Raw genomic sequence first — 24,478 nt, 5'->3', positions numbered from 1 at the left:
AAAAAATCCCCAATGATCAAGTACAGAGTCCATTTGAAAAGTAAACAAAACAATGCTATTTATTTGCCCAATTTTTATTCTTATAAAATTATAATTTAAACACCCCATGCTTTTCAGTTTATGGAGCACAGGTTCCAAACAGTGCAGTTGGTTGGCAGTTCGCATGCCCTTTCCATTAGCCCCGAAGTAATCGCAGTGACAAACGATGCTTGCTGATCAGAGTCACAGACACAGAGTGTGTTTCTAGAACAATTACTCAAAAGTGTACAGAGTTTTTAGTTAGAAAAATGCATAATGCCAACCATGTCCGTCTCTATAGACTTGAAATGCCTTTGGAAGAAAGATCTCATCATAACGTAAGTAGTGTTCAAAGAGCAAAACAAAAATTATGTAAACTTTGCATCGACTTGAAACTTAACTTTATGTTACACAATCCTTCCAAATGGCAGTTAAAATTATGCTGAGCGAAGCATTAGTAATGCTGACAATGCTGTGTGATACATCTCTGGTTATTAAGCATATTTGTTACATGAAGACTTCGCCTTGGAAAACTAGTGAGGATTTCCCGTCTTTAGGGAAATAAATATGTATGAAGTAGAGTTAAAAAAAAAGTTTGCGGAACTGATAAATCAAACACTAAATATCAACTTTTATACTAAATTAAAATCATATATTAAATATAAAGCAAGTATAAATGTGTAAGAAAAATGGGAAACAAACACTATTGCATATTTATAAAAAAAAGTATCAGAAGCCATACTGTTTGTCTTGCAAGAAATTATATTTAGAAGGCTAAAATCATTTTATATATATATATATCTCAAATCTATGAATATAACAAGAGATAGGAACAGTATATAAATACGGTATCTTTAAATATTTACATGTATATGGAAACTAGTCAAAGTGGGGCTATAACAAGGAAATGTCTGTTATAAAAGTAAGATTACAAATTTTGCATACATCCGTCTGCATTACACTGTTAATTTTAAACTTGCATCTTCCATAAACTAATTATCAACTTGAAAATCATCATTGCATAGAATTACTTGAAAAAGATCACCTCATTCTGCATTCCACCTCACAGTAAAAGCTATCAGGATAATGATACAAAAATATTAACTCAGAGAACAGGTGCCAGCCGTGCTGCCCTTCAAAGTTTAGTCTCTGACTTCTTGCTTTTAGGAACAAGAAAGACATTGCCATCCCTAGTTTGCTGCAGTGAATATTCGCTAGGAGAGTAAGACTTTCCATCTTCATCACGTAGCATGCTGAAGACCTCAAGGTATAAGGTGGTTAGTTGCTTTTTCATTTGTCGAAGGCTTTTGTCATGCTCTCCTTTTTCCTTAAGCAATTTCTCTTTCTCATCTTTTAGGTTACTCAAGTCTTGCTCCAGTTCCACTATGTTTTCCAGTTTTCTTTTACGGCAGTTTTGAGCAGCCACTTTGTTCTTGCCTCTCCTGCGTATATCTCGAATAAGCGCAAGCTGGGCTTCATTGAACTGCTCCTTAGACATCATTTCATTGAAGTCATCAACGGGGAGATTGATGATTTTTTCGACAGGAAACGGGATCTGCAGAGCTTTTGCTCTTTGCTCATCTCTTGTGAGATGAGCTTCAAGGCGGCTCGGGGGTTTATCTTTTGTGAAGGGAGCTTTGGGGTGGCCTGGACTGGCAGGGGGTTCTTTCTTTGGTGTGTTTGTACACTGCAAACTAGGTGTTTGCGTGCTTGGCCCCACGGAAGAAAACACTTGGTCCTGGAATTGCAATGAGTACACGCCAGCATTGCTCTGCGGCACGCTTCCAGGAGCGCTATCCATGTCTTCCATTTCAGAATCGCTACAACCAAAAGTCTTATCTCCATAGGCAGATGATTCAACAGAGTGTTCAGGCGATGCTACACTAGAACTTGCATTCAATGAAATACCAGAGTCAGAATCATTACATTCTGGTACGGTTCCTGAGTCGTTGCCATTAAAAGCTTTACACAGTGAGAAATCAGAAAGATCAATAGGTTCACTTAGAATTTCCGCGAGTGATTGACTGATAGTGTTTGTCGTGGCTGTGTCACCGTTCACCTTTGTATCAATAAAAGCGGTGTAGAAATCCTCACAGAAATCGGAGTTTGAAGGGGATGTGTCATTTAAAGAGTTCACACACAGCTGGCTGGTGTCTTCTGGTGGCAAAATGCTGGAAAAGGGGCCCTCAATACTATCCAGGAAATCTGGACCGCAGTTAACATCTTTTCTCATGATGGGTAATGAGCTGCAGTAACTATAGCTGTTGTGCATCTCTGTTGGCTTGATTTCAGGGCTTGTGATCGTGCTTACCTCAGCCAGGTTATCATGTTCAATGTTAAGACACTACACGGGAAACAGAAGAGAGAAGTTGAGCAACACGTCACCAATTGATGATAAAACCATTTTCTGTAACCCACAAACATTAAATATTTTAGCAATCAACATGCACATAACGCAGTTATTACAACATCACTGTAACCTAGATGGCTACAACACATTTTTACTACAGGGATGCAATCTAGGAAGAAGACCAGACACCTGAGCAGGGTATGAAGCAACTTGTTCTGGACAAAGCTATTTAGATGAAGACAGCAGAGCCTCTCAAAGTCACAGCAAGATGCAGAAGTGACCCAATTCCAATACACTCGGATGCTACGCAGAAGCTGCAGGGAGCCCTCCTGTTCTCCTGTACTGCTAGGGGGGATACTGGAGCTGCCAGGTCTGAACTGACAAGCGCTGCTGCTAGGAATGGCATGAGTACAGTAAATGTAAAATTACTGAATGAGCCTTAATGAGCATTACTAGCACACAATTTAGCACTCGGTTTCATGTTATGCCATAGATTTCTTTTCCTGAAGAAACAAGATTCTTTTAGGGTTTACTGAATGAATGAAGCAGCTGTTCAGCGCAGAGAAATGTAATTCTCGGTGAAGTAAAAAGAGCACCAACGTGAAGCCTTGCAAACATTAACTCACCCCATGTACTTTTAGTTAAGCTGGCTAACATCAGTGTGGGCGTCAAAGACTATTACACTGATGGGCTTTCATTGGCTACAAGACCAATGCTGTTTCCAACGGGGTGGCAGTTTCTTAACTGAAGCTGAAATAAGTGTGCCTGCTGTCCCCAAAAGAATTAGGCAATTACCAAAATGATTCTGTTTCTCTTAAGAAGGGATCACACACTGATTATTTAACCAGAAGTCATTCAAGGCTTAAGCTAAGGTTTTGAATGAGAGCTCTTCCCCACCCCACCCCCCCTTTTCTTCAAACTTAATTCATAAAAGGCAATGCCCTCTAATTATCTCACTTCTTTCAGAAGATTATTCAATTACTATTCAGAATTACTGCAATAGATTAAGAAACCAAACCAAAATTATCTATTTTCAGCATCACCGCTGCCTCTTGAACAGCCAATTGCCCTCATTACTTATGTGGGGCTTTTGAGCCTACCACAGCAGTAAAGATTAGTGAACTAGGAACATTTTGAAAAATATAGAAAGACAAAGGGAAGAATTAGACTGGCAGGAAAAACACAGTTCCTGCAAACACCTTTTTTATAAAAAATATTAGTCAGATTTACAGGCATTCCACGGAGTACATCTCTTGTGTTAACAGCACAAAGTAGAGCAGTGTCATGCTGAAGCATGACCATGTTCTACACTAATATATCTGCAAATAAATTTACTCAATCTTATAGTCAAATCTAAGAAAAATATAAATAGAAGCATAAGGATAGGCAAAAAAACCCCACCTAAATGACCTCTGTAATGCACAATTTGGTACTATCGCAAAGTTTTTTCCTTTGAAAGATTCAGTTCATGTACATTACATAAATAAATCTTACTGAATATATATAAACCAGTTATATAATTATACCCGACTCTTCTATGCAGCTAAATATACATTCTATTACCACCTTTTTCTTAGATAATAAGTTGAATGCAAAAGTAACCATAAGTGATTTACTGAATCTACTTAGACAACAGCAAAAAAAACCCCATGTACAATAACGCTTGTGGAAACAATTCCTGTCATAGATCCGTAATTCAGAAGTGTCCATTTTTAAGCACTGAAATTTTAACCGTGATCGTGGTCTAAGACATTGAATACAGAGGTAAATGATGATTTGCTACATGTGGGAAAGTTCTGATTGGGAAGACAGATTGTGTTTTGTTAAGGCCTTCTGGTAAACAACTAATTTCCTTCCTCCTATTTGTTTTTCAATACGTTATTTTTAAAAAATTAAAGCTCATATTGAGTTGTAGACATCCTACAGGTGTAGAATCTAACACGACAGTCATAATCACCATCTGTTAAGATGGTCTTGTACCGCATTCTCTGAAATACCATACTCTTCCAAAGTATCGTGCTATTTTTTCCAGGTGCTTATCATACTAAACCTTTACCTGCAACTCTGGAAGGGACAATAATTCTTCCCAAACTTGCTCTATGTTCTGCATATTCTCTGCATCAGTAAGTGGAACTAGAAGAGGTGACTCAGGTGGCTGAGTTTGATCAGAGGAAATGAAGACTGGGTTGCTATCAATCTGAGCAGGAACCAGTGACTGAAATGCAGCTGAAGAAGCCTGCAGTGTTAAAAAAAAAAATAAATTAAAAACCCCAAACAAAACAACAATAACAAAAAATCTCCACATTAAAAAACATCACCAAAAAACCCCAACTTTGACATTTCCAAAGTAAAAATCTGCAGAACAGAAAGGTATTTCTTAACCAAAACATTTTTTGTAAATAACGGGACGATACAAAAATATTCCCATAAAAGGGGTTTTCATACTAATGAAACAAAGTGGGGGGGAAGCTAGAAACTGGCTGGTGAAGGGCTTATCTTTACACATCAAATAGTCTGGGTTAGCACACGGAAATAAAGCAACCCGAATGCATTAACTCCAGAGCGCTGCACTAAGCTCACTGTAACAAACTGACAAAGTCCACTACCATTATTTGGAGTGACTGGAATGGCTGCCATCCCCTGCATTATACACTGAATCCCGCCTGCAGGATTCAGTAAGCAGAAGGAACACAAGAGTACCGCTCCACTCCCTCCAGACGCATCCCTAGTTTAAGCCTCCTACACTGCTTTATTCTAGTTGGGAGTCGGCTTGGGGACAAAACTCAAGTCGTATCACAAACTACTATTTTGGTAAAGACAAAACTTAGTAAGAGAAGACATGAGACTGATCCCTTAGAAGACCACCCATGAAACCGCTGTATTAAGCATTTTTACCTCATTGTCGTCTATAAATGGGAATGCTTCTGCCAAGAGCTGCATGCAGTCATCAAAGGACAAGGCCTCTGCTTCTGGTTTTGAAGTCTGTGTGGTCTAAATAGGAAAGTTATGAAAAAAATGTCACTGCATCTTTGAATAACTGAAGAATCTTCCATTACAGCAACGAATGCAAATTCATTTTAGGTAACCACTAACATTATGTCCTCCTGTGAATGGAAAAAGGTTTAAACACACTCACAAACACATATTAGAGTTTACCTGTGAAAAACCGATTGGTGGCTCAGTATTTTCTGACTGAACACGCTGAGCTGGCTGAACAGGAACAAATTCACCTGTCTCTTCGTCTAACTCCAGCTGAGCCAGCAAGGCTTTCTCCTGCTCTTTTTGGAGCTGCTCTTGTCTTTCCTTTTCAAGTTTCTTCTGTTTCTCGAGTTCATACTCCTTCTGCCGTTGACTAAAATCAAAAACTTCACGCCTTGCCCCAAGGTCTATATCTTGCCTCCAAAGGATGTCAATCAAGTTCATGTCCTGTAATAGAAATGCTTTCTTTAAGCAAGTGTCCTCTCCAGCCAAACCGGTTTAGAACAATAGCGAAGCTTTTAAATTCTGTATTAAACAGGTAGACTCATGTAACTGAGGCTTATTCTCTTAATCCTACAAAATTATCTAAATAAAACATGGCTTTATACAGCCTTTCTGAAGCGTGTGAACTGCTGGTTCGGTTTCTGTTGCCCACACGCAGGCTCATAGAAACTAAGCGATTTGTTACAATTGGTAAGGTAATCCATGAACTAGCCAGAGCATAAATACATTCTTCTTTCCTAAGTTAGCTCACAGAAAACATGAAGCTATAGAATGAATTATGTCACATTAAGAAAGTCATCTTTAGGAGAAAATTGAAGAATAAGAAATTGAATAGTTTGCCCACGTAAAGTTTTTTCAGTATGACCTTACAAAACTGTAAAAGCTGTCTAAAAACATGGGGGTTGTCTGAAGTAACTATAATAGCCATACTGCAAAATGTATTTTAAAATATTTATTTCCATCCAGGTATTAAGTATTAACATTAAAGATCTGCAGAACAGGGCTTCAGAGTCAGAGGCTAACCTGGTTTCAAAGTTACCAAGTGACATAACACCACTGTAGCACTAAACACAATTATTAAGACTGTTACTAAACAACTGTAATTTAAAGCTTAGTCTAAGATTATGTTCCAAGTGTGGTTGTTTTGGAGCAGCTGAGTATAAACTAGAGGTCAACAGGTGTCAAATTTTGGTAATCAGTTGGCCTCTGCTTCATCAGAGAGTCAATCATTACCAGACAGCTAACAATGACTTAAATTTCTTGGAAATCAGCTACCCATTGTGCATGTAGTGTTTTGGAAGACAAATTAAACTATGCTATTTAGGGAAAACCACCCAGTTACTATAATTTGATTTGACTACAATTTCTTTTAATTTATTGCATAAAGATGTGGGGTGTTTTTTTTTTTTTTTGGGGGGGGGGGGTAGCAGATTGTTTCGGGTTTTTATTGTTTAAATATTCAATATTATTAAGGGCTGAAGTTCAGACTATTTTCTTCTGTGAAGAAAACCTAACATTCAAAAATCATCAATTTGGATGTTAGCTGATGCAGAATTTTAATACTTGATAGCCATAATTGTCAGATGGGTAAATGCCAACAATCTCTAGCTGGTGCCTGGGAGTTTGGATTTTACTGCATTTTTCATTATTCTTAAATTTACTTTTTAGCAGCTGCACACAAAAAGTGTTCAGTGTTGGGCATTCTCATCAGGCTAGCACACTACAAATAATAAATTTCATTTAAACAGAGCTTTATTCAGTTAACAGTTCTACACCCAAGATACATTTATTTCGCCATCATATCAAATTGAAACATTCCCTTATCTCTAAAGATTATTTTTAAATAGAGAAGCAAAGCAACCTGAATGCCAAGTCATGTTGCCATTCAAAATGATCACTTCTGTACAACAACTATGGCAAAAAGCTTCAGGGCAAGTCCACATGAGAACAAACCAGTTCAGTACAAATGCTATACCGTTAACGCTCATATTTATACATTGCATGAACTACTTTTACCAGTTACTAAAATGGTACTTTTCTCTAAAATCGGGCAGTCTCATAAAATATCTGTGTGTAACACAATGCAGACATTCCCAAACCTAAGATATTTAATATACCTTGCTGGGAGAGACCAAACTCAGCTTTAATAGCCAGCAATGAAGAAGCTGAAATAATTACAGTGGCTGCCCAGGACAATGTTTGATCTCTGCAGATTGGCAGGGTAAAACGAACTAATTAAGTTCTGCAGTAATTGGAGATATTGCAATATGGTATAGCTTCATTAAGGGCCAGTAGTTTACCAGCTGCTCACTGTCTCCTTCTGCAGCAGATTCAAAACTGTTTCCTAGTCTCAGAGCATTTGCAATATGTTCTGGATAAAACTGCAGGATCTGGATTTTAGGGCTCACTTCTGAATTATTCATTTACAAGGCACCATTAAAAATGTAACTCCAAAGTTGTTTTTTTTTTTTTTTTCATGTGTATGTATAATGCGTGAGGCTGTGAATTAACAGAGCCATTTTCCTCCCTGAGTTGCAACAGACTACTATAGCACAAAAACAGCAGAACTGGTGCTCAGTTTCAGTTTAAATCACGATAACCAAAAGTGATTAAAAAAAAAAAAAAGGTACAGAAGGCATAACAACATATTTTCCTTACAAAGAAAAGCCACGTAGCCTTAGTGCAAAAACTTTAGGCACAGCTACTAAATCTTTCACTCACGCTACTTGGCTGTATTTGCTATTAAAATAAGTAGATTTGGGTGCTGCCTCATTTGTGGGACGAGAGACCTCCGAAGACACCAGCTGGCCAAAAAACTGCTGTGGCTGTACACCATCACACCTGTGTGTGTGCGGAAACCAATGCAGCAAGCAGGATTATTTTTTGAATTACTATGCTTGCATGGTTTTCAGGATTTTGGGCTGTCATTTGAGAAATATGACAGCATTGATTGGCTCCTGTCACCATTTTCAAGGGACCGTATTTAGCCCAGTATCTTATCTCTGGCAAAGGGTTGAGCTTTGCTAAATGGTGCCGAGCTCTACTCTGGAGAGAGATGTTTTTAATTTTACTTAGTTATTGCATTTGTGGCACTTAAAACCAAAAGAGTTGGGTTTGGTTTTTTGGGGGTTTTTTGTGTGTTTTTTTTTTTTTTTAAATTATCACCATCTACTTGGAAAAGAGCCCTCCTATTTTCAATTTGAAAAGCTCTATACAGCAATATTAGCCTTAATTTCAAATAACAGTTCAAGTAATTACTCTTCATGTGAATGGGTTGCATGGAGACAGTGTTTTCTGTTCGATATACTAATATGTAATAGCATCAAGCAGCACACCGATTAAAATATTAACCTGCCATTTGACACTTATCTGTAATTTCAGCCAATGCTTTTAGTAATATTGCCCTTTTCAAGAAGAAAAAAAATCTGGGCATTAGTTCAAAGCCTCAGGTCAAAGTTAATGGAGTCAACATTTATCAGTGATTCACTAAGGAGTGAACCACAACCCTCAGCACAAGGTGATGGCAAAGAACTAAAAAAAAAAAATAATTAAAAATTGCAGTCTAAAGCAAATATTTTGCTATTTTGTTCCAACAGCTTCCCTCTTTAAATTATTTCTCTGCCTTGTTGAACACTATCACACATACACAGAGGTATCCAGAGACACAGGCAGGCACTCTATTTTAGATTTTCTCTGAAGCATTTTTCCCCTTTCACTGTGCAAGCATCACAAAAAATAACTGCGTATTTGATGCCTGGACTGTTTAACTAAAGTTATTAAAAGGTATTTTACTTCTTGCTTGTGCAACAGCTACCATCTGATTTTTAGATGTCTCAACATGATGTGCTGGTCTTAGAAAGATTCATTTGGAGGGACAAGCGAGCACAGATTTGCATCCGAACTGGAGCACGTGCACCGAGAGTCCTGTGGAAGATTCATCTGACCCAGGGCTCCTTGCTGCCCTTTGGGGCCACGCTAACCACTTCCCTTAATATCAGATGTATTTACTGTAAAGGCGCCAGCGGTCCCTCATGTGACAGAGTCCACAAGCACCCGTTTGTTCTTTCCTCCGTTGTGCAATTTCTTGAATTGCATCAGAGGAAACGATGGTTTTGGCAGAGCCAAGAGGCGGTGCAGGAAGAGCCAGGACTACCCTGCAGGAGGAAGGACCTACGCATGGGAGGGACTGCAGCGATGCTTTCCCCTTGTCTGGAGCTCAGCTCTTTCCTACTGAACACCAACACCTATTTTGAGGAGAAATATACTAAGGTATTTAATGTGTGTATTACCATTTTCCAAGATTTCTAACTTCTGGGAAAGGAATAAGATTTCAATGCTTCTCCCAAGCAAACACTGATTTGATTTTATTTCTAATATTTTCCTCACAATTCTGTAAACAGAGAAAGAAGTTCTCTCAAGAGATAAGGACATGCTTTGCTTTCCCATGACCTGTGTAAGCAGGAGGTGCTATGTACTCATGGTTTGATTTTTTTTTTTTGTTGTTCATTTAGTGATATGCTCTTCCAACCACATTGATAGCTGAGTTTGGACATATAAAGGCACTTTTAATAAGATAAACATAAATGTTAAACAATTCAAATTAAGCCACCATCTGGCCCCCAATGGAAATTTTCATGTTTTAGATTTACATATCAGCATTTGCCATCTGGGCAGAGTCTGTTATACATTTTATGAGAAAATCTCCAACTACATTGTAAAGTTTGACAATTAACTCGTATTGCTCCTAAGCAAACATATTTGCAGTAGGGTAAACAAAGGCAAGAGACCCTGTTTTCATGTTATTTTCATAGATTGACTTTTGTGCTTTAAACAAAATGCTAATCTTTCATTTCATCCCCATTTGGTTTATCTGCCTGGTTTTGGTTTTGTTTGGAATATAAGCCATTTACAGGTAGCACTGGTAAAGAGGAAAAATCCAGCAGCCCAGGTGTCAGCAGAGAAACAATCTGCTATCTCAGACAGCACTTTCAACCCGTTATTAGCCATCGCCTTGATACAGCGTGCATAATGGGTTTTGCACATTTACTTCTTGTAGTCATGCCTTTTGCAACATAAACGGGGATAACACTAGCAGAATCTCACCAGACAAGGATTTGTTTTTTCTTTCCCAGGATCCATTAGCACCTAGCTCCAAGAAGAGAGAGGATTTCACATGCCAGCAGGAATAAAGGAGAGAGTAACAGAATCAATACATTCTGCATCCAGCAGAGCACTCAGACCAGGACCCCACAAGAAGCAGGAAAAAACTCCTCCAGCTTACTCACAGAATGAGGTGGCAAAGAATCCCCCGATTCCTATTTGTTTTCCAGAAAGTGAAAGGAATGAACAAAAAGCACCTTAACTTTTGCTGTTTTCAAAAGAATGTGTAGCAAGTGAGGATCAAGGACTTGAGATGCTCCACGGCAAGAATGAAAGGGAGGGGATCAAGTAATAAAGCAAACGCAAGAGAAGGAGCTGGAAGCATCTCGCCACTTAAGAAAGGCACAGACAGTGGTAGCAACAGCTGAATGTCTCCGTCTCGTTATCCTCAGGAGGAACTGATTTTGTTCAAGTAGGTTTTAAGAATTATTCATAAATCATTCAATGTTTTCATATGATCTCCAAAATCACCATAACTAGTGGTTTGTTTTTGAAGCCTTTTTCAAGGCAAGTTACTAATTTAATTACAACTCAAAATTACAGAAAAAAAATCCTGGACATATAAGCCTCATGCTTAAGAGAAGAAACAGAAAGCAGATAAAGTTAGCCCAACACCGTAACTTTTTAAAAGCAATTTAGTTTTGAAAGCTGCCCACAATTTTCAATCCCTTGCAACTGGAAATTGAAGAACAGAAGTTCATTCAAGAATGTGGAAGGGACAGCAAGGACATGAAAAATTTGAACGAGCAGCAGCCCTTACGAGAAGAATGGGGAAAAGGGAATGGCAGGAGCTATTTATGCTGGAGGGCAGAGGGGTACAATAGCAATTTTAGATGTCTGGATTTAGGATTTGGAAGTGTGACAGAACAGACAGCTGTCAAACAAACCCATGTGACAGCAACCTGTGATTTGTGAATGCACAAGGTCAAATTCCAGACTGCCCTGTGGAGCTGCTTGTTGTCCCACATTCTCCACCAAGACCTTCCAGGCAATCTAGGAGGAAACAGGGTGCTTGGGTGGGTGTGAGGGGGTTTTTTGTTTGTTCTCTTTTTTTTTTTTCCTCCTGTCTTTCAAACCTGTGCCACTTACTGCTGGTGTGACTGGACCAGCACCAAACCAGCCTGCCCCTGCTTCTTGATGCCCATTTGCTCTTCCTGGCCCTAAAAAGGCTTCGGATGCCTGCTTTCTTGGTCAGCAAACTCTTTTTAAGGCCTGGCAGACTAACTTACCTCAAAAAGGACTCTGAAAGGGTTGGAAATCCATAGCTTTAAAGAACTGATGTTGTAAGAGAATTTCCAATTCATGTCTATAGAAATAAGCCTGTTGAAAAATGCTGACCATATGCCTTGGTATTTCGTTAGCTAAGTGATTAGCCTGTTTTCTCCTAACATACATCTTGTATTTGAGACTGTACCTCCCACTGTATTCCAGCAGGCTCTCCTAATAAATGCCAAATTGTCAGGATCTACTCTTATAAATTAGATTAGTTGGAAAACTCCTTGGCTGGATTGTTCAGCATTCTTAAGAAAGTTTCACTACAAGCCATGTCTGGGCATTATTCTGACAAAGACAGGGAGAGGCTCTGGCTGGCTGGAAGGACAATATTCCCCTACAAGTCCAATTCTGGACACTACCCACCCACTCTCCCAACCCTCGCTCCAGAAATAACTCCTCTGAGAAGTGCATGATTTATGTATTTCACCTGAAGCATCATCTTCCAGGAACAGTACCAAGAAAGGCTACAACTGTAAGATCTGTACAGCTCCCAACATGATGGTTTTCCCATATGATACATCCTATGACAAGCAAACTTTCCAAACTGCCAAGGAAAACATATATCTCATATATTCTCCAGTAATAGTGAAAAGAGAAGAGCAAGAACATAACTGCAGTAAAGAATAGCTGTTGTAGGCTGTTTATGGTCGTTAATATACTAACTTCATTTCAGCTCTAAAAGCTGCAAAAATCTTAATGCTAACAGTAGAGTAAGACCACAGCAGGTAAAGAAAAACAGCCTCCTCAGAAAGACAGCAAAAAAAGGAAAAGGAGAAACATAAAGAACAGTTTACTTCTTCACTTTGACAAGTTTTCTCTTTTTTCTGCAAAATCAACCAACCACCACCTCCCTGCCACTCCTGAAAACACTGAACTTGTGTGAGACTCACACTCCCTTCCAGCCTGGGGTACAGCAGCAGGAGGCGACATTCTCCTCTCTGGCTCATTAATCTCTGGAGTCAGAAATACGTTTGTGTGTGTATATATATCTCTATCTATCTATAGATATCTCCTTTTCCCACCACATTTGGTCTGCCTTGAGGTGACCATTTCTGGTACAACAGATCAGAGGATTCCTGCTCAGTGCTGCAGATCTTTTCACAGAAAATTGTTTCATGCTCTATCTCAGACACTCCAGAAGTAGCTGTGTTTTTCTAATTGTTTAATCAATACATATTTTAGAAGGTAAGTTTAAAGTAACAGAGTTTGATACAGAGTATGTGGTTTCCAGGGGCTGAATGGTCCCAGGACTGATTCTGCCTCAACATCTTTAAAAAAAAAAAAAAGATTGGGGGTGGGGCACAGAAATCCCAAACCCACTGTCTCATCTCTCTCATTTACAAGGCTTACAGAAAACACAGTCTTAAATCTGACATTGGTTCTTATTTTCTTTGTACAAGATCTGATTTTTCAACAGTTATTCTCTAGTATTGACGGCCAGATTTCTCATGCATTGTATCTGCTCCAAATCCCCCTATTTCTACTACCCTGGCTGCTAAGCAAAAGCCAAAAATGGTCATGGGTGTCATCCCATTTCTTCAAACTTAGTCCTACATCTCTTGACATCCCAGAGTACTTTCTGGAACATCAGTATCTAAAGCAATGAATCTTGCATGTTTTCAGAGCTTTGCTGTTTCAGTTAGTCGGGTTCCATTCTTCTTTTTGGTCTTAATTATACTGTGTTAATCTGAATTTCACTTTTCCATGGTATATTTGTCTGGTATAAGAGTGTTGTGTTCCCTTCTACTCAAGTTCTAAATCCCTCTTTCAGCTTAACAGAGCCATTTAGTTGCTACTTCTTTATCTTGCATGAGCAGCATTACAAAATGATTAAGTCAATAAACACACAAAGTTAATATGTATTCAAGTTACAATCTATTACACAAGTTGCATAATGAAATTGGGAGGCTGGCAAAAATAGGAGATTGTTTTATAAAAGAGTGGGTTAGGCTGCCTATTTGTTTTTACATGCTTGATACATCAACAAAACTGCTGTGCTGCCCCAGCAAGTAAACTGAGCAATTCTGTTGTGGCTGACTTCCTAGCTGTTGTCTCATCATCACGCACTGTGCCACCTAACTCCATTTTGAAAGGTATTCAAATAGCAGCCATCTCAGACAGATTACCTCTTCATTTTAGGAAAAGCTGATCTTAATGGCTTTATTTGTGTTTGGTTTTTTTCCTCCCAAGTCAAAACTACATCATAAAAAACCCTGGCATTTATGCAACAAAAAAATCCTTACCCTACATGTAAAGTAATAATAAAAATATACAGCGTCTGAAAATACTGCTTTTCTTTTAACCATAGGGAAACAAAAGCCTTTGACTCCCAATTTATTTTATATATTGAACCTACGGTACTTGGAAAACAATTACCTGTTAAATGATTATCTTCAAGCTATCCTGCTGTACCCAGCCAAGCATGTACTGCGTGCGGACATTGCCACAGGCTATTCATTAGTTTATCTACGAGAGGATTTGTTTATAATAATGGCTCAGTCATCTGGGAAACACAATCCAGTCAAATTATGGCACGCTTTTATGTCCAATGAAAAAAATCAGGAAGTAAGAAAAGATGAACATATAAGCAGAGAAGAGAACCTAACAAAACTGCAAATAACATTTATTAGGTTGTATTAACCTTGGGTTAAAACCCATAAGCCACTATTTTGATTTCATCGGGATTACACGGTTTTTGGTAAAGCCTGTTTCAAATCAAACATGAAAATAGTGTGTTTGTTTGTGAGTCAAAACACTCTCTGGGATTATTTATAATCTTTCTTGTACTACACATTTTCACTGCACTGGGATATTCCTGTAAAGCCCCCATTTTTAGACATAATTTTGCTGATGGCTGGTCAAATTATGGGAACAGGCACCCTATAGGTCATTCCAGCTGCACTACAGCCTGGATGTGGAAACAGGGTGCTCTGGCATCTCACGCAGCATGTCTCACCAAGTTTCACTTCACGGATCTCACAAGCAACCTTGGTGTTGTTGCTGTCCCCGGGCCAAGCTACAACTGCAAGCAACGGGAATCAATCTGTGTGGGCTGGAAAGCAGCGAGGTTCACTAACTGTACTGCCAGACACATCCATCAGCCCTCCTTCAGTAACACAGACATCTATTCCATAAGGCTGCGTCAAGGAAATTCTTCCACACTTCCAAGCTGAGCTGACAAAGAAAGAGTAAGGATGCTTTCAGTCTCAGAGAAGTTGCCACACAAGCACCTCATCAGCCCAGAAGTACTATCTTAAGACTAAAAGCTTAAGGATATGGTTACCTTGCAGGGAATACAACTTGCTCCAGAGGTGGTCAGCAGTGATGTGTTCTGTATACAGCAGCCCACATCTGGCAGAGTACGTAGGTGCCCACCTCCTACTGCAGTCTGCGGGGCACAGGTGTTAAATACCTTTGTGGACCAGAGTCTTGCAATTAATGCATACTTTTCACATACATGATTTATATAGATAATGCTGAGAATTTAGTGTCAGTGCAGTTTTGAATACATAAGCAGGGCCGATTTTTTTTTTTTGAGTGTTCAACTTCAAATATACTAGGAAAGATTATTCAGTTTCTACAAGAGGAAAGGAAAAAAAACAGGAAAAAAAGGCCAAAAATACATTGCTATTCAACTGCTCACCACTGTGAATCAGTGTACAGTGTATAGAATCATAACAGATTTGAGAAAGGGAGGCCTGTGTAGCAAGTTTTTGCTGTGGTGACACTATCTTTTCAAACAAGTAATTAATGCTTAAATGGTTTATTTGACACCATGCACAGCCTTCATTAGTGACATACTACAGAAAAGCTTCAGTAAATAACAATACCATTCAACTGTGCACTGATGACCAAAAATGCTCTCCCTACATTTACATGAAACATCATAGAAATCGTTATTTAATTTGCATGAAGGGAGTTTGTATAGCTTTTCCCCTTCCTCCAGCCACACTAAGATAGATGATGAGAGTTGTTTTTCCATAGAGTGAGGCAAGGATAGATTTTACTCATTTTCTTAAGCACTTGTAATTCACATATTTCTCAGCAAAAAGCAATCCTCTAAAAGCCATCAACCCCCACAAAGGTTTCAGGAAGCTCTTCCACTTGAAGGTCCTGCAAAGTTAAACAACTAAACCAGAAAGCTCAAGAGGGGTCACCATTTCAGGTGTCTGCAATTTACTGGGGTTTTTGTACACAGTGACAGCTTTTGCTTAAAGAAGGTAAACCCACTGAGGAACTGTACAACACTGTGTACAAAACTAAAGCTTTGTTTATGTGGTGCAATCCAGCCCTCAGTTTTTAAAGTCCTACGTAGTACTCAATTTATAAATTCTGAAAGCAAAGAGAGTTAATTCATCTTCCAAGGCATGAACCAGAGTAGGTAAATGGTTTTATACTTCTTAGCAAATTATATAAAAGCAGCAATTGTTGATATCCTCAAAAGAACAACAAAACTCCCCAAACTCAACCATCAGTAATTGTGTCCTTCCATCCAAATCAAGAGCCTCCACTACCCACCAATTTCCTTGGGGCTCCCATGTCTGTCCCCCTTGGAGTACACAGGCATCTCAGCCTGTACAGTTGGTTATCACAGGGATGCCTCTCTCAGCCTTCTCATTAAACGGGTAGATGTACCTAAGAAATCAAGGTAGAGGCCAATCCTGGACGCATGTCCCCTCACACACTCTACCAGCACCTATGATGGCCAAAACAAGACTGTTTGCCACAAATAATAAACATGTCAGTATACCTCCTCTATCCATAAGCAGCAAATGTACGCCAGGAATGTTAATACGGCTAACAAACATTAAATATTGGTGGAGTGAGGCTATCCAGATTGCAAATATATTACAGTACACTATATTTAGCAGACTGTTTCTAAAAATCAGCATTTACAGCTGTCTTCTAGTAGAAGACATTAAAGAAGATTTAATTGCTTTCCAGATGTAATTAGAATCAAAAAGGTTAAGATCACTTGTAAAATAAGAAAATACGGAATACAAAGAAAATGTCAGGTTTGGATCTTGAACAGTTTTCTGCCTTTTACTGAAACACTTCCTTATGCCTCACTCACTTGGGAAAAAAATGGATTATATCAAATTATCAGTAAAAATTGCAAGATTCTAAAATTTCTCTGTAGCATACAGTTAATTCAGACAATGAGAGATAGAGATCTTGTTAGGGTAAATCACTGCTCAGAGTCAGCTATGAACTGTTAATTCTGTCATTACTACTTGGATTTTGTACAACCTTGTTCATTATCTCTGCCACAAACACACACAATTCACCAAAAACTCTCATGCCAAGCTTCTGTGTGAATTTAGAATAATTCTATGGCTCCGAGCCTAGTAACAGAGTTTTTCAGAATAATTTTAAGCACTCCATTAACAGTTTCATTATTTAAGTGGCTTCCATTCTTCATTTTGTCAGCAAAAAGAAACTTGAAAAGATGAGCGATGTCTAGAGATGTTCATACTGGTTATCAGCTGAGCAAGGATTCCTGACAATAGTAGGTGGAGACTACATGCCTATAGTGGCAGATGATAAAGGATCACAAAACAAGCTGGAAAACATTCCATAGTACTACAACATTTCACTGAGTCACAACAATTTATACTAGTTGGTTCAAATACTAAAACCAAATTAGAAAGCACAGTATCAGAAGTCAATGTGCTGTAATTGTCTGTTACCACATACACAGCTATGAGGCATCTAAACATGATGCGCATTTCCATAGCCAAAGAATTCAATTTAAATAATTTGGAAGACCAGCTGTCAGAAGGTATGACTTAGTTTCAAATATAAGTTCTGTTTTACTGTATTACGTTACTTTAACAGTCCCATTTTTGTTACTGAAGTACTTCTATTTTCATCCTTCGGTATCTTAAATCCTACTTGTTTCAAAAGTCTACCCAGGTTTTTCAGTGGGACAATCTTCCAGAAATTCCTCAGCTGACACAGATCAGCTCAAGACCCATTTGCAGTAGGAAAAAAAGAGTGCAAATATAATTCAATGTTATAAAACAGAAGATATGGCCGTGCACCTCGTGCCAAATAATTCGCAGAAGATTGCAACAGGGTCTACAGTATGCTTGTTCCAAGGACACTTAACTATATTATCTGCACAGGTGCACACCTATCAGTCACTACTTCTGCGATACTGGTGAAGACAAGCGTTAGTGTAACAAGCTGGGGTGGAATACTCTCGTCAACACATCTCTGATGACCTCTGTCACTAAAGTCTCCATGTTCTTCTTACAGCCATGAAGCTTCTAAAAAATCGTTACCTGTCTGAGATGAGTTGCATCAGCCTTCAGAGCTGCCAGCCCACCCACCCACGCCATCCTCTTTTGCCCATCGTTTTATTACCCAGCTGAGTGCGGAACACGTCATCTGGTCATCTAACTGGAAATACCCCGTCTCAAGACAAAATTCAGCCGTCTTACCCAACCGTACATAACTCAAGGAAACAATACCTGAAGACAGAAAGAAGAAATGACCGAGCTTCCAGGCCCAGGTGGCACAAAACACAAATGCCAGCTATGGAGCAGAGAGAAAGACCGGCCATCTTACATGGGAGCAGGCAGCATTCAGAGCGGCAGATCTGCATCGACCACGTGCCGCCTGGGAATTCTGAATGGGGATCTTCCAACAGCCCAAGCAGCACAGGAATTTCTCCACTCTAATTATAGCAATAAGTAGGGAGGTACTAATTTTACCACAAGGGTTCAAACACACAAAACCCCCCAGGATCTGTCTGTCATAGCTCTTTATGGCTAAACAGTGGCGATGCTCTGAGCAGGAAGCAAATCAAAGTCACAGCAGCTTTTCACATAATTCAGCTGTAGAAAAGTCACTGCTTCAACATTTAGTGGGCATTAATTTAGAACACAGCAAATAGGCACACCCTTAATCATAAAACAAACCTCTTCTTAAAGGCAGGCTATCAACCAAGCACCTTCTGAGTCAATTTCTCAAGTATGCAAACTTTGTTTTGCAAGTAGTCTCTAGGAGTGGGTTTTCTTATACTTACAAGAGACAGCACATAAAACTAATATAGCAAACAGCAGTAAAACTTTGAAACTGCAAGACAGAGGAGGGAGCAAGCAGGGAAAAGCTCATATCTTTATGTTTCATAGTCATACAGAAGATACTTCCTTAAAAGGTTTGAAAGAGATGGTTTCAAACTGGTCTTACATAACTTGTTGCTGCAACATCAAACTTAAAGGAACTTTCTTTTCCTTTCTCTTCTCTTTTTTAATTGCATTAATAATGCTGCAGAAGTTGGACTAAAAGTCTTAAGACTCTGCAAGACAAGTACAAGGCTGGGTGGTCTCAACCCCCTCAGTACTGCAATAGCATCAGCAAAAGACAGACATACTTCTTTTAACAGTTTAGTTTAACTGTAAAGATAGGAAAAATTAATAGTCATTTACAGCACCTTCAAAGTAACTTAGCTAAAAATAAACACTGTTTTATATTCCTTCTTCCCAGTATAAAAACTGCAGCTAATCAGACAAAAATCGGGAACATAAACTGACAGAATAAAAAACTTCAGATCTGTAGTATATAAATCACACCCACATAAGTATTATTTTTTAAGCTAAACCCAGTCTACTACAGTCTTGCCAATTAGTACTCATGCTATGGATTAGTAATATACCAGTGAGCACCAGTTATACTCTGTTGGTAAAACAATGCTAACTTAACTCAGTTATTAACACTTTTATTAATTCCTATTGGCTTTATCATCACCATCATCAACATATCAAACCACTTGAATTAATTATCTTAAAATTAATAGTAAAGTAGAAATTAAGAGCCAAACACAAAGCCCGTGTATCAACACATAACATTAGAAAAATCAATGTGTCAGTTAAAGAAAACTGAACAAATATTTCACCAAGAATTCAAAATGGCTAAAGACAGAAAACAAGACGCTTCATAAGGTGAAGATAAATCCTCTCCTCCAAAGCAGCCAAATAATTAAACATTTTTATCTTTACTTGATGTTGTTACAGACTGCTTGGTTATGCAAATTAATATTTAATTTAAATGTATGGTTCGAGAGACTTTGCTTCTATTTGGAACAGGCACTGTTGGGCTATGCACGTCAAGGTAAAACTAAACTAATATTAAAACAAGATACTCGGCTGGGGAATGTATTTTTTCATTTCCTTATTTTAAAAGGCGGTAAAGAAAAATTAAGAAATATATACCTAAAAATCACTGAAACAGCTGTCCGATGCTTGCTTCAGTGCTGCGCTGCAGAGAGTAGTAACACTGTTCTTACACTTTAGAAAAACTTAAATGCTAAATGATCAATTAACTTCTTGCTACTGCCAATTAATACGTGACTGTCACCAGCTTTGCTTCGCCTGTACAGAAAGCAGTTACTGGGTAGGAAAGATAAAAGTACACAATGCCTATCTTTACTTGAAATGTATTTGCTGGTATCTGTTTCAGATAAGCCTCCCCTGGTTTAAAGCAGTTTTATACACCAGCGATAGCGTTGCTGGCTTCATTGCTTACTGGCTGGTTTAATTGTTTACCTTAATAAAACAAATATGCCATAAAAGTATTACTGTTGAGCAATTCTGAGCAGGATTTCAGTTCACTGTATATCAGTCATCTTTGGATAACACAAATTCAAAGTCATGACTTCCAGCTCCTCCTACCTGACTCCTCATTGGTCTATGTAGAAAGACTCGCATAGGTAGCAGATGAAGTGTTTCCAAAACCAGTTAAACTAGATTATTACTGAAAAAAAACCAAACAAACCAACCAACTAATCTGGCCAACGCATTGTATTCTTCTGCCTTCATCTAAAGCTGTATTCTGTGGCACAAAGTCCTGCTTTGGTACAATACACTGTATCAGAAAACTGAACAGACTTCAAACCCTTTCAAGTTCTCTAGGAATGTGCTGTATTAAAATAATAGGTTACTTAGGGTTGGAAGGAGATGGAGGCCAAAACAAACTTTAACTAGGTGATTAACCTGGAGACTTTGGAGGACTTTTTGCTGGCTGCAATTCAAGCACAGCAGCAGGGGATTAATATTTAATTCGTGCCAACAGGTTACTGCCTGGACTTGTACTGCACTAGCCTCAGCCAACACAATCATTGCAAATACATCACACTTTCACAAATTGGCCTAATTTTAGTGAATGGTTTAGTCAGTTTAAAGCTTATCTCTATAATTTCAAAGGGGGGGAAAAAGGAAAAAAATCAGTATTCTAGACACAAAAATCAAATTACTTCTTTCCAATGAAGCACACATCCAGTGTTACAGGCATGGGCACAGTTGGTGTCATTTGCTGTCATCATCTGACCTTTCTATATTCTCTCCTCCCCTAAGCTTCCAAAGATTTTCAGTGACAGGCTCTGACAGCTCTTGCTGTTTGAGGGTTTGTTGCTTCTGTTGAAGGACCAAATATAACAAGATTTTACAACTACATAGGAAAAATTACATTTAAAAAATAGTATGAATTGATTTTGCTGAGAAAGGAAGTGAGCAAATATTTCACTTCGCTCCCTCCACTTCCAGTGTTCCTCATCATCTCAAAGCCTAGCATATTCCACAAAGGTATCCGATCTTGAACAAAATAAGTATAGTCAATATGCTATTGCTACCATCATTTCAGTCAGGATCACAAAGGCTATAATACATATCAAACAGATATTTGTCTGCTTTGCAAATTTAAGACATAGAACTTGAGGAAAATAAACCAAGAAAAATCAAAACAGTATTCATGTGCAACACTAGATATAGTAATCTGACATGTTTAACAATATCCTTGTCCCTCAGGATTATACACAACCTGCTGCTTTCTTATTCAGGATAAGTATTATACCATCTCTATTTTTTAAATAAAAAGAAAAAAGGAACAAATAAAAAAGTAAGGGACAGAGAGCCAAAGTTAATTCTTGCCCATGAACATTAGTGGGAAGTGCACACAAACCTTCCTAACCACCCACACAGTGCTATAAAAATGTCTCAAGTTCTTTAAAGCACACAAGATCATCCAGCTGCCCTCTGCTTACACTGAATGTTCTTTTTTGTTCCAGTTTGGTCTCTTTCAAATATTTCCCAACAAACTTTCAAAGCCAAACTCTTCTCCAACTTTGAGTCCTAACCACAAACATCTTCAAGTCGGATTTTCAGAGGCAATTAACTTCTTGCACTTCCATCAATTTCCAATATAACTGTAAGTTCTCAGCACATTTTGAAGACAAACTACAGAACAGCATTCATATGATGGATATTTACTACAATAACAATAATATCCAATTAGCTGTTGTCCTGAAGGTATTGAGAAGGTCAGCTCCTATTAGTCTACATTCATTTCAGCTAAACATACTACATTGCATACCACAGGCTTAACTGAAAGATATTCTTTGGGGCGTTTTGAAGGAAAGAACCGAGACGGTCAAGATAAATGTATTTTTACTTAAGGCGGAGTTTGTGATACTTTCTCATCTACTTCCTCCAAACTTGTCCATAATTTTAGTAGATAGTATTATATTCAGAAATGGGGATGTTTTCTTACATTGAAATTTATCTACATACTTAAATAAATAGACATTTCCACAGATATATTGATCAGATGTTCCTATTCAACAGGGTTATTAAACCTCATTAACAAGAAACAAAAACCCCACAACCAACTCCAAAAACAAAGACTTGTTGCCAGGCCTGAGCGGGGCGCTTGTTTGTCTTTCCCTGCAGAATCTACCTCACGTGGAAACGACAGGCCATTAGGGAATAAAAAATAAACCCATTCACTTGACAATTCAATGCAGCATGTCATGAAAATAAAATAAAAGTACGTGTATTTCATCGTTAAAGCCCTTTAGTCTGAAGGGATCACACTAATCGAGCTGGAAACTCTTCAGGGCAGTTCTCTAGGTAGAAAAACCCTAACAGATACACAGGCACTCCTCAACTATTTGCTTACTTGGCTTTGCCAATTGTTACAGTTGGTCTTACTTCAGTGTAAGTGCAACCCACAGCTTCACTCTTTGTGTTGGAAAGTGAATTCTTTTTGCTCTCTTCTTGTTGCCCAAACCATGACAAAGGCTCAAAATTTAATAACTGACGAGCTTGTTGAGCTGTTTTACAAGGTTACAAGCAACCATTTCAATAACTTCGAATTTACTGAAGGAGAGAACAGCTACTATGAGAATACCATGCTTTCGCAAGTGTGATTCGAAACATCTTGACACTTGCTCCATTGCATCCTTTTCTCTTAGGTGTTTTCACATCTGTGTTGTTAGTGTGTAACAGGCAACATCCCATTTCGCTTCTGCATACAGAGGTACATCCTATTTCCCGGCAGAGAGGTACAACAAAGGAATACTTTTTTCAACAATATTGCAGGCAATGGCACTGCTAACTCCCACAGAACTATGTAGCAGAAAGTGGCGATTTTACATTCTGGTTAAGGAGCTAGATCAGTCCCAGTTATAGAATCATTTAGGTTGAAAGAGACCTTTAAGATCATCAAGTCCAATAATAAACCTAACACTGCTAGGTCTACCAAACCCATTCCTGGAGTAACTTAGGGCAGAATGCATCCCTAGAGAGAGATTTGCACGCATGTCTGAAGGCAGAAGGAGAGTCCAACAGTCCTTCACATTCACCTTTACTGCTATGACAATTGCTACCAGGCACATAAAAAACTAAGAGCTTGTACTGTATTTGCACAAGCACACACATTTCTCATCCACTAGCTTGCAAAATCTGAGAGGCTAAATGAAAACCGTGTTCCCCGTCTCTCATTTTGAGGGAGGATTTTAAAGGAAAGGGTATCTGAATTTTCCATTTAATAAATACATTTAAAACTATATGTCAAAGATGGTAATCATCTACTATCTAAAAAATGCAGTGCCATTTCAGGCTAGGTCTGCAAGAGAAGAAACCAGCAGCTGTTGAGCTCAGATAGGAAAATTGCAACAGGTGGCTTGGTAGAAAGGGTTTGACAAAGTAGGCAAACGAGTAACAAAAGCCAGGTTTGCTTGCAGGGAAGTCACAGTGGATTGGGCAAGAAAGCACAAAAGCAGGTATTCAGGAATCACTCTGTCCAGATTCTCTTGGAAATGAGAGCGAAAATTCCATAGCCGCATACTATAGGCAAAACAAAATTCACAGGGTGTTTACGGAACGCAGGCCAAGAGTCTGATTTTTGTGGCAGTAGTATCCAAGAAACCGAGGAGGCAAGGTGGAGGTCACAGACATGCTACCCAGGGCTAGAAAAACAGATAGGCCAAGCAAAGCCATGAGCGGCCCAAGACAGTAAAGCAACAGCATTCAGTGAACAGAAAAAGGTATATCCAACACTGTTAAAGAGGTGTTACCTGTAGGACATGCCCACTTATATATCCTAAAGGATGGACAGACAATGTTAAAAACAACCTCTACTGTATAGAATGTATTGTACTGACATATACGGAAAGAGCCTCAAAACTCGAGTCTTAAATTTGAAGCATTAAAAGAATTAAGACAGCTCCAGATGAAGTTTCAAGTATTACTTCTTTAAACCTAACACCTGGTAGACAAGGCCATGGTTTCCATGTAAAAGCCCAAGAAAAACATGTAACGATTATACAAGTTTAAAACAGAGTTGTTATGTTTTCAGTTATTCACCCCACTCTTGTGCAACTACTTTGCCATCCAGAAGCACTGAACTACC

At 38.6% G+C, this 24,478-nt stretch overlaps 1 protein-coding gene across 3 annotated transcripts; it reads right to left on the bottom strand.

Annotated features, from left to right (window-relative positions):
• Window positions 1–604: 604 nt before the first annotated feature.
• Window positions 605–17,916, bottom strand: NFE2L2 (nuclear factor, erythroid 2-like 2). 3 transcript variants are annotated; one of them, XM_009894520.1, is made up of 5 exons: window positions 17,830–17,916; window positions 5,525–5,794; window positions 5,264–5,359; window positions 4,425–4,604; window positions 605–2,362 (listed from the first exon to the last, which is right to left on the bottom strand). In XM_009894520.1, exons 2-5 carry the CDS (start codon window positions 5,789–5,791, stop codon window positions 1,154–1,156), a joined length of 1,752 nt encoding a protein of 583 aa, XP_009892822.1. In that variant the 5' UTR covers window positions 5,792–5,794; window positions 17,830–17,916; the 3' UTR covers window positions 605–1,153. The 3 variants fall into 3 exon arrangements, with proteins under 3 accessions (XP_009892822.1, XP_009892823.1, XP_009892824.1); XM_009894521.1 differs by lacking the exon at window positions 17,830–17,916 and having other exon boundaries at window positions 748–2,362; window positions 5,264–5,350; window positions 5,525–5,791; XM_009894522.1 differs by lacking the exon at window positions 17,830–17,916 and having other exon boundaries at window positions 748–2,362; window positions 4,425–4,583; window positions 5,264–5,350; window positions 5,525–5,791.
• Window positions 17,917–24,478: the final 6,562 nt, after the last annotated feature.

Source organism: Charadrius vociferus, unplaced genomic scaffold (genome assembly GCF_000708025.1).
Source record: "Charadrius vociferus isolate BGI_N301 unplaced genomic scaffold, ASM70802v2 scaffold161, whole genome shotgun sequence".
In the NCBI taxonomy this organism is placed as follows: domain Eukaryota; kingdom Metazoa; phylum Chordata; class Aves; order Charadriiformes; family Charadriidae; genus Charadrius; species Charadrius vociferus.
Note: the sequence above shows the minus strand (reverse complement) of the source record. Positions and strands in the feature narration are given on the sequence as shown.

Coding starts and splice junctions, on each gene's coding strand:
- NFE2L2 (XM_009894520.1), bottom strand. CDS start 5,791: ATGAACTTGATTGACATCCTTTGGAGGCAAGATATAGACCTTGGGGCA. Junction 5,360..5,524: donor CACCAATCGGTTTTTCACAG/GTAAACTCTAAT, acceptor TTTCCTATTTAG/ACCACACAGACTTCAAAACC. Junction 2,363..4,424: donor TGTCCCTTCCAGAGTTGCAG/GTAAAGGTTTAG, acceptor TTTCCCGTGTAG/TGTCTTAACATTGAACATGA.